Genomic DNA, 10,625 nt, shown 5'->3' on the forward strand with positions numbered 1-10,625 from the left:
TGAAGCGTTTCTTATGTAGAGCCGGAAAATAAACCACAAGCTTGAACACTATTTTTACTGACCTTTATCTGTGTAGCCTTCCTGTATTGAGCTTGGCAAGGACTAAATGTCATCTTTTCATTTCCAGTCAATTTTATTCATATAGCGACCAATCACAATAACAACCACCTTTATATTGTAAGGTAGACCCTACAGAGAAAAACCGAACAATCATATGATCATCTGACCAGACCATATTTCACTGGCTTCTCTAAATGTTCAGCAAACTTTAAAAGCTCTTCATCATGCTTTTTCTTCAGCAATGGCACCATGGATGGTGACCTACATGCCATGCCTTCTTGAAACAATTATACCTGCTGATTCCAGGTTTTTCTGTAGCACCTTGGCTCTTCAACGACTCTTCTGATCATTATTATATATGGTGAAATGATGTTCTTTCCACCTCTGCATTAAGAACCCAACAGTGCTCACTAGAACCTCCAGTAGTTTAGAACCAATACCTTCAGTATGTTTTGCAACAATACGGTTGTGAAGGTTTTGAGACAGCTCACTGGTTTTACCCATCATGAGATGTTTCTTTTGTGACACTTTGGTAATGACACAGATCTTTATAGGTCATCAGTTGGGACTGAACCTGCTAATATTAATTTGTAATAACTGTCAGGATGGCTTTCAATTATTGATAAATTTCATTTGCCATGAATCATGATTTCCTGTCTCATTGCACCTTCCTTTTGTTTTTCTCTGTTATTTCTCATTATCACACGTTAACCCCTGACCTGAACTTTCAAAGGTGAGTGATAAAACATTAATTGAATTACAATATTATCCAAAGAACAGAAGTAAACACAAAATGCAGTTTCTAAATAAATGTGTTTATTATTAAGGGGAAAAACCCAAACCTAGATGAACATGTCAGAAAAAGCTATTGCCCCTGAATTTAATAAATAACTGCAACCAAGCATTTGTAACAACCTGCAATAAATCTTTAACAGCACTGTGGAGGATTTTCAGCCCACTCACTGTTGCAGAATTGTTGTAATTTAGCCACATTGCTGGGTTTTCAAGCATGAACCACCTTTTTAAGGTCATGTCACAGGATATAAATCAGATTCAGGTAAGAACTTTGACTTATTTGGGTGTTTTGCATAATTTTCCGGCTGCAGAAACCAAGTGCGCTTCAGGTCAGATGAGAGCGGATGGCCAGATAGTCTCCTAAAGAATTGTTTCTTTAAGAGGGCCGAATTCATGGTTCCATTTAGGGAGGCAAGTCTTGCAGGTCCTGAGGCAGCAAAACAGCCTCAGACTATCAGACTATCACCATATTTTACTGTTGGTATGAGCTTCCTTTTCTGAAATGCAGTGTATAATGACACACACTCATCAGTCCAGGGTTTTTTTCCCCCAACAGTCTTGGAACTCTGCCACGCAGGCTGGTGTGCTCCAGTCCCTTTCTTAAAGTGTAGTCATGAGAAAGGGACTTTAATTTTAACTTGAACTAAAAGCTGATCCTAAACTAAGCACAGATCAAACTGGTTGATCAGCCATCAGAGGAGTCGGATCAATGGAGCTGCTTCTGTTCCTGATGTCCCCTGTTTGATCCTGGACCTGAACTCTCCCTGCAGAGACAAGACAGTCAGCCAGGAACAGACAACAAGAGACAAACTTATATTTTCATACTGACCTTTGACCTTTAGTAGCACTGTGGTCTCTCTTGAAATGCTTCTTTCTTTGCTGCAGACATTACAGATGTATTCTCCACTGTCTCCATCTGTGGGCTGTTTCAGGGTCAGACTGAGGTCTCCAGTTTTCAGCAGGTCTTCATTCATCTTCGTTCGGTCTCTGTAAACCTGGTGCTGTTCTTCAGGCTGGTCAGAGCCGTTCTTATACACGTGGACCTTCCTGTATGGTTCATAGCGTTTCCACTCCACTTCAGCATCTTCAGGCAGGTTTTGTGTGGTTGTGAAGGGCAGCTGGACAGACTCCGCCCCCTCCTCCACCTCCACCACACAGTCTGAGAGGACAACAAACACAACATGAGCTGTACAGACAGCAGTGAATCTAGAAAACACCTTATTAAGCTTCTTTATGCTGCAGTCTGATATTTACATTTAATTATTGTCATTTTATAAACAAATACACTGTAAGAAATATTTCATAGGTATTTGCACTGACTCATCACTCTCAGCAGAACTGTTTTCTTTCTCTTGATCCCTTTCCCCTCAACTCTGCAGATGTACTTTCCAGTGTCTCTGTCTGTGGGGAGTTTCAGGGTCAGACTGAGGTCTCCAGTTTTCAGTGAGTCGTCTCTCATTTCGTTTCGCTCTCTGTAAAACTGGTCTCGTGCGTCAGGCTGGTCAGAGCCGGCGTGATATTTGTGAACAGTCATCGGTGGTTCAGGTTCATAGCGCCACCACTCCACTTCAGCATCTCCAGGCAGGTTTTCTGTGGTTGTGAAGGGCAGCTGGACAGACTCCGCCCCCTCCTCCACCTCCACCTGACAGACTGAGAGGACAACGAACACAACATGACACAGCAGCAGTTTTATTCAATGATTTCAAAGAGAACTTTAATATTCAATTTTAAGCTCAAACTATGATATTTGTCTTTGCTTGTGTTGATTTCCTAAAGATGAAATATACTACACTCATTTAATTCAGGATTAATCAATCAATCAAAGCTTTATTCGCCACATGCAGGTTGCCCTGCAGTGAAATGGGACCCCCCCCCCCTCGACCTTACACACACAACACAGACATCACATGAGGATACAAGTCAGAGATCGGTAGCGTTACAGAAAAACACTGAAATATACACTACAATGGGAAAGTACAAGAGGAAAAAAAGAGACCTCTACTCATGCTGTGCTTCCATGGTAGGACAGCACGAGAACAGGAGACAAAAAAACTCCTCTGCACAAAAAGCACATAAATGTCCACAGCACAAGACATGACAACCCACAGGATTGGGTTGTCATGTCGCCCGAGTGTCCCCTCTCCTCACTCCCTTATCTTCCCAGGGAAGATAAGGGAGTGAGGAGAAAAGGGAGAAAAGAGGGAGAAAAGAGGAGAAAAAGTGCGACCGCCTTCGCTGAGAGCAAGACAAGTACAATAATAATTCAATAATGTATTTTATTGGTTGTTCTTCATTTCTTTTGAATTGTTGCCTTCAGTCCACTTTAGTAGGATTTGAGTGGGACTGCTCACAAAGAAAGAACGAGTCTCTAATTTTTTATGGTAGTTTGACTTTAATAAAGGGAGACAAATTATCACCTCGCCTCTGTCGGTGTGCCCCAGGGCGGCTGTGGCTACACTGTAGCTGCTGTCACCAGTGTGTGACTGTGTGTGTGAATGGGTGACTGAATGTAGTGTAAAGCGCTTTGGGGTCCTTAGAGACTGAGTAAAGCGCTATATAAATAAAGGCCATTTACCATTTATTAACAAAAAATCCAAAAAAGAAAGATTACATAAAAAGTGTAAATTCATCTGTATATCATTGAATGAAACACATATTTGGACCCTTAAACTTACCCAAAACTACAATCTGTGTGTTCATGTAACACACACATTGTGATCAATCAAATCAATGAAGTACAGATACTCCTGATCTCAACTCATTTTGTGTATAAATCTATTGTATTGTATCAGTACAATCTATTTTGGTAACTAGTTACAAGAAAGTGGAGCATATAATGACAAGATGACACTTTATTGGATCTTACACCAGTTTACCCAGAGCACTCCGCTCTCGCTCTGCAGGCCTACTTGTTGTTCCTAGAGTATTTAAAAGTAGAATGGGAGGCAGAGCCTTCAGTTTTCAGGCCCCTCTTCTGTGGAACCAGCTTCCAGTTTGGATTCAGGAGACAGACACTATCTCTACTTTTAAGATTAGGCTTAAAACTTTCCTTTTGGCTAAAGCATATAGTTAGGGCTGGACCAGGTGACCCTGGATCCTCCCTTAGTTATGCTATGTCGATTCATGGTTTTCTACAGTTTTTGATCTACTGCAGAATATTTTTAAGGTTATCTGCTATAAAACGCCAGACCAGGAAAATCTCCTTCATGTTTTTCTCTGTTTTATCCTCAGTTACTTTCACACAAAGACATCAGCTGTGATGCTCACAATTATGATGAAGTCTCACATGTATCAGTGCTGATAAATGATCAGAATTATAATATTTCTGACTGTCTGAGGCTAAATTGAATCAAATCGGGACCTCGTGAATCGGAATCAAAGGGATTATAGAAATCAGTGATGATACCCAGCCCTAGTGAGCAGCCTAGGCCTGACAGAGTGGATGTAGGTGTGGGTAATAAGGAAAGATGAAAAGAACTACTGATAACTTTTTTGTTAAGTTAAAGTCTGAGCCGTCTGAAGTTCATAGCCAGCTCTGACACGGAGCCATCGATCTCTGAATGCTGTAAAAGCAGCAGTGTATCCAGGAAACACATTATACGTGATAAATGCACTGCCCGAGTGTCCCCTCTCCTCACTGCCTTTCAACAGCATGCAACAGCAAACAGGTCGTCAGAGGAGCCGAGATGATGATTGTGTTGATTGTGGTTGTGATGATGTGTTAATACACTAATACACCTCTCTGAATGTAATAATTAGTCATTAATAACCTCTGCCTCTCTACCACAGCACGTGTGTTTATCAGCCATCGTTTTGTTGGAATGGGTCAGAAATGGCCGCCCCAGTCCTGGTTCTGACGGAGGTTTCTTCCTGTTAAAACTGAGTTTTTCCTCCCACTATCACCAAAGCACTTACCCATAGTGGGCTCATATGATTGTTGGGTTTTTCTCTGTTTTCTCTGTATTATTGAAGGAACTACCTTATAATATAAAGTGCCTTGACGCAGTTGTTGTTGTGATTTGGTGCTGTATAAATAACTGACTTAAATTCATTTCTGACCTTTGACTCGAAGCCTCACTTCTCTCTTCAGCAGGATGTTTCCCTCGCTGCTGTAGACGGTGCAGGTGTAGACTTCGTTGTCTCTGTCTGTGGGGTATCTCAGGGTCAGACTGAGGTCTCCTGTTTTCAGCAGGTCTTCATTCATCTTCGTTCGGTCTCTGTAAAAGTGGTCTTGTTCTTCAGGCTGGTCAGAGCCGTTCTCAGACACGTGGACCTTTGTGGTCCGGATGTAAATGCAGGTCCACTCCACTTTACTGTCTTTAAGCAGGTGAAGTTTGGTTTTGCAGGGCAGCTGTACAGACTCGACCCCCTGCTCCACCTCCACCAGGGGGACTGAAAGGAGAAAAAATACCACAATGAGCTGAACACAACATCATCAGCACTGAGAACATTTTGTTTGGATGAAGTGAAACATCTGCACTGAAAACATGTTTGACTGGCTGCAGCCTGGGATTTGTCCTGTTGCTCCACTGAGCAGACACAGTGTTATCTTTGGTGTCTAAATCAATTATGGGAAGAAATTTATCATCTGTCTTTATCTTCACTTCCTACACCCAAACTGGAAACGTTAATAGACCATCATGTGAGCTTGCCTACTTAATATTTCCTTTGAATTTTCTCTCTACATGTAGATTATTATGAACTTTTGTTAAATAAGCTATTATTCTGGGCTATGCAGGCCCAGACAAAGCGTGCAGCATTTTAATGAGGTTGTTTTAGTGTGGAATAGAAGAAATAGAAGAAGCTCGTGTGAGTTTCCTTAAGAAAACATCTAATCCTCAAAATCCTGGTGCTTTCAGGCTGACATTGACTCAAAAACATTATCATTATAATATTTTCATTCTAAATCATTTCATAAATTTCTCTTAAACTCCTCAATTTCTTGGACTTGTGTCACATCTTCAGTTTGAGCTGATAAAAAAGTAATGGTTGAAAAACCTAACTTAATAGATCTTACTGTAGCTCACTCATCAAGTCCTGTTCACCTCAGGGACAGATTATCAGTGTGGTCACCAAGCTCTTCAATTCATGACTCACATCTTCATCTTCTGTCTACAGCACTCACCTCTGACGTAGAGCTTCACTTGTTTCTTCTTTAGGATGTTTTCCCCCCTGTAGACGGTGCAGGTGTAGGTGAGTGCGTCTCTGTTTGTCGGGTATTTCAGAGTCAGGCTGAGGTCCACAGCTATCTGCAGGTTTTTGTTCATCATTGTTCGATTTCTGTAAAACCAGTGCTGTTTTTCAAGGTGGTCAGAACCGTTTTTAAAGACGTGCACTATCCTGTTGGAGCTGTCAGTCCACTCTACAGTTACATCTTCATGTCGGTGACCTGTGGTTATAAAGGGCAGCTGAACAGACTCCACCCCCGAATCCACATCCACCTGTGAGACTGTGAAGTAAGAAAAACAAATAATGATTTGTGCGCGCAGTCTGTCAAAGCCCCCATGTTTGACATGTAAAGTGTGTGAGGGGAGCAAAGAGTAATTCAATTAGTATTCTAGACAAATAGCTGCCGTTTGTCCTCAGGCTCCTCAATGAGAGAGAGGAGCCTGTTCTGCAAAATGTGCTGGAGGATTCCTTAAGAACATGAAACATGGGGAAACACTGGTTTGTGTTTTATTGAAAGAAAGGAGACAATTAAAACAACCTATTAACATAACTAATAGATTAAGAAGAAGAAAAAACACTACAAGTCAAGTAAAATAAATCTGAGGTTTAGGGATGATTCAGATTATTCACAATGCAAACACGTCACACACACAACATACCTTCCTTAAAATAGCTTCTGAAGTGAACTCCAACACCCACGATGACAGCTGCAACTACAGCCAGGACACCCAGAGCCACTGGGACACTGATGGGAACTTATAACACAATGAAAACATGAACATTACATGATGTTAACATGAAATGATTAACACTCTGTGACACTCCATGTGATTTTGAATCTCTTTGCACTGACCTCCACCTTTGACCCGCTGAACCTGCAGTTCCACTCTTGACTGACCCAGTTCTACTCCAAACTTACGGACGGTGCAGGTGTAGCTTCCGCTGTCAGACAGCTGAAGCTTTTTCAGAGTGAGAGTGAGGTCTCCGGTTTCCAGAGCGTCGGGATTCATGGATGTTCGGCCGCTGAACTGCTCATTTATATTGCAAAACACCAGCACTCTGAGAAGATGCAGCAGCAGATCTCAGAGAATGACTCGGCCTCTGTGTGGAAAGGTTTTAGGAATATCACCAACTACAAGCCTAAAACCCCCCACTCCACTGATGACTTGCTCTTAGCCAACACCCTTAACGACTTCTACTGCCGTTTTGACGAGCCATCAGGCAGCCTTCACACCTCCAACGGCCCCAACAATAGAGGCACTTTGGACACTCATTCCCCCACCTCTCCCCCCTCCATAGAGCCATCACCACCTTCAAACACTTCACCTACAACACCCCCCTCCTCACCCCACACAAAAGAGGATTTCACACCACCTCCTCCCACCACAACTCTTCATATTCATGAAGCAGATGTGAGGAAGCAGTTTAAGAGTCTGAATGCTCGAAAAGCTCCCGGCCCAGACGGTGTGTCTCCTGCCACCCTCAGACACTGTGCAAACGAGCTGGCCCCAGTGTTTTCTGGCATTTTCAACTCCTCACTGCAGGCATGTCATGTGCCTGCCTGCTTCAAGTCCTCTACCATAATCCCTGTCCCCAAGAAACCTAGGATCACTGGACTAAATGACTACAGACCCGTGGCTCTGACATCTGTGGTCATGAAGTCATTTGAGCGCCTGGTTCTCTCCTATCTCAAGACCCTCACGGCCTCCTGGACCCCCTGCAGTTTGCATACAGAGCCAACAGGTCTGTAGATGACGCCATCAACATGGCCCTACACTTCATCCTGCAGCATCTGGACTCCCCAGGAACCTACGCCAGGATCCTGTTTGTGGACTTCAGCTCTGCCTTCAACACCATCCTTCCAGACCATCTCCAAGGCAAGCTTTCCCAGATGAATGTGCCTGATCCCATCTGCCGGTGGATCACTGACTTCCTGACGGACAGGAAGCAGCATGTGAGGCTGGGAAAGAATGTCTCGGACTCCCGGACCATCAGCACCGGCTCCCCTCAGGGCTGTGTTCTTTCTCCTCTGCTCTTCTCCCTGTACACCAACTGCTGCACCTCCACCCACCAGTCTGTCAAGCTAATCAAGTTTGCAGATGACACCACTGTTATTGGACTCATCTCGGACGGGGATGAGTCTGCCTACAGGAGGGAGGTTGAACGTCTGGTGTCCTGGTGCAGCCACAACAACCTGGTGCTAAATGCCCAGAAGACAGTGGAGATTATTGTGGACTTCAGGAAGCACACAGCCCCACTCCCCCCCATCATCCTGACTGACACCCCCATCACCTCTGTGGACTCATTCCGCTTCCTGGGTACCACCATCACCCAGGACCTGAAGTGGGAGCCCACCATCACCTCCGTCATCAAGAAAGCCCAGCAGAGGATGTACTTCCTGAGGCAGCTGAAGAAATTCAACCTGCCAACACGGACGATGATGCAATTCTACACTGCAATCATCGAGTCCATCCTCACCTCCTCCATCACTGTGTGGTACGCTGGAGCCACTATCAGGGACAAACAGAGACTGCAGCGTGTTGTGCGCTCTGCTGAGAAGGTGATTGGCTGCAGACTCCCATCTCTGCAGGACCTGTACACCTCCAGGACACTGGGGCGTGCAGCTCAGATCACAGCTGACCCTTCTCACCCTGGACACAGTCTGTTTGACCTGCTCCCCTCAGGCAGGAGGCTCCGGTCCATTCGCACCAGAACCTCTCGCCATAAGAACAGTTTCTTCCCCTCTGCTGTCGGACACATGAACAATAACCATATGACTGTTCCCACCACTAACACATGACCCTACGCTGTGTTCACTGTATCATTCCATGTTTGGCACTGATCACCACCTGCACTCATGTATATATCATGTATATATGATATATATACATGATTGTGGGGCGACCGTGGCTCAGGGGGTTGGGAAGCGTATCTGTAACCGGAAGGTCGCCGGTTCGATCCCCGGGCTCTCTGTCCTGGTCGTTGTGTCCTTGGGCAAGACACTTTACCCTACCGCCTACTGGTGTTGGCCAGAGGAGCCGATGGCGCGATATGGCAGCCTCGCTTCTGTCAGTCTGCCCCAGGGCAGCTGTGGCTACAACCGTAGATTGCCTCCACCAGTGTGTGAATGTGAGAGTGAATGAATAGTGGTATTGTAAAGCGCTTTGGGTGCCTTGAAAAGCGCTATATAAATCCAATCCATTATTATTATATCTATCTACTTAGCACTTTTAATTCTTACTCTTATTTTTATTTTCATGTCTATTTAAACGTAATTTATAACACTATGTTTGCACTGAAGCACCGCAGCAATTTCCTAATGTTGTAAACCTGCTCAACATTTGGCAATAAAACCCTTTCTGATTCTGATTCTGATTCTGATTTTGGTTCTGGAGGTCATCGCCTTCTCGTCGACGCAGGTGCACTGTGGAGGGATTGAGGTCATAGCGACTCCACACAGCTGTGGATTCTTTTTCTTCAAAAGTGGGAAACTCACAGGGCAGGAGAACAAACTCCGCCCCCTCTAGTACCTCCACACCTGAGGCACACTGGGAAACTGAGGAGACAGACATAGACAAAGACCTTATTGATCCCACATAAAAATAGAAAAAATAAATAATAAAAAGATTCTGTGCAACTATATGCAGAAAAATAACACAAGATGTTTTATGTGCACATAAAGTGCAGGCAGTGATAGTTATACACACATATTTATAAACAGTGTTTATCCTGTTTATAATGTTACAGCCTGGCTTCTGTCGGGATGAAGGACCTGTGATAGCGCTCCATCCACAGTCTCCATCCACAGTCTCCATCCACAGTCTCCGTCCACAGTCTCCATCCACAGTCTCCATCCACAGTCTCCGTCCACAGTCTCCGTCCACAGTCTCCTTCCACAGTCTCCATCCACAGTCTCCGTCCACTGTCTCCGTCCACAGTCTCCGTCCACAGTCTCCTTCCACAGTCTCCGTCCACAGTCTCCTTCCACAGTCTCCATCCACAGTCTCCATCCACAGTCTCATGCAGGGATGAGAGATGTTGTGCATAATAGCCCACCCACCTCCTTTATGGGGTCTAGGGGACTGTCCAGGACAGAGCTGGCCCTCTTCACCAGGCTATTTAGCCGTTACCTGCCCCTCTCTCTGCTGCCGCCTCCACAGCAGAGCTCTGGATAAAAGATTGCAGACATCCTCAGTAATGTCCTGCAGACTTCAGCCTGTCAGCACAGTCGACTTTGGTCCTGGTGCCGAGTTTGAGTGTTTTCTGAGCAGTCCAGGTTATCGTTAAGGTGAAGACCCAGCAGCTTGTACGTGGTGACCACCTCCATGCCCAAACTTTGGATGAGGTGTGGTTTGCTCGGGAGGTTGACCACCACCTGCTTCGTCTGATCCTTCTCCTCAGATGCACATCCAAGGATGGCTGTATCAACGGATTCAGTTTATCTGCCCACCAGTGACAGATGTGGATTCTACATGCTCAAAGACTATTTCCAAGACGTTTCTCCTGTCTATAATAATGCCATGTGTGTGTGTGTTTACCTTTGCTGTTTTTATATTTTGTCTGTCATCTCTCCCCCTTGCCTGTGATATTTTACCCACTGA

At 44.7% G+C, this 10,625-nt stretch overlaps 1 protein-coding gene across 1 annotated transcript; it reads right to left on the minus strand.

Moving 5' to 3' along the window:
- Nucleotides 1-1,527: 1,527 nt before the first annotated feature.
- LOC146578221 (uncharacterized) lies at nucleotides 1,528-9,684 on the minus strand. The gene is made up of 8 exons (XM_085268525.1): nucleotides 9,399-9,684; nucleotides 6,874-7,052; nucleotides 6,684-6,769; nucleotides 5,981-6,304; nucleotides 4,915-5,247; nucleotides 2,176-2,505; nucleotides 1,685-2,014; nucleotides 1,528-1,619 (listed from the first exon to the last, which is right to left on the minus strand). The coding sequence occupies exons 1-8, from the start codon at nucleotides 9,594-9,596 to the stop codon at nucleotides 1,528-1,530; spliced, it is 1,872 nt and encodes a 623-aa protein (XP_085124651.1). The 5' UTR covers nucleotides 9,597-9,684.
- Nucleotides 9,685-10,625: the final 941 nt, after the last annotated feature.

The sequence above is a fragment of the Mchenga conophoros genome, linkage group LG3 (assembly GCF_057382185.1).
Source record: "Mchenga conophoros isolate Kocher_MC1m ecotype Shallow Benthic linkage group LG3, M_conophoros_male_GT1.1, whole genome shotgun sequence".
Classification (NCBI taxonomy): domain Eukaryota; kingdom Metazoa; phylum Chordata; class Actinopteri; order Cichliformes; family Cichlidae; genus Mchenga; species Mchenga conophoros.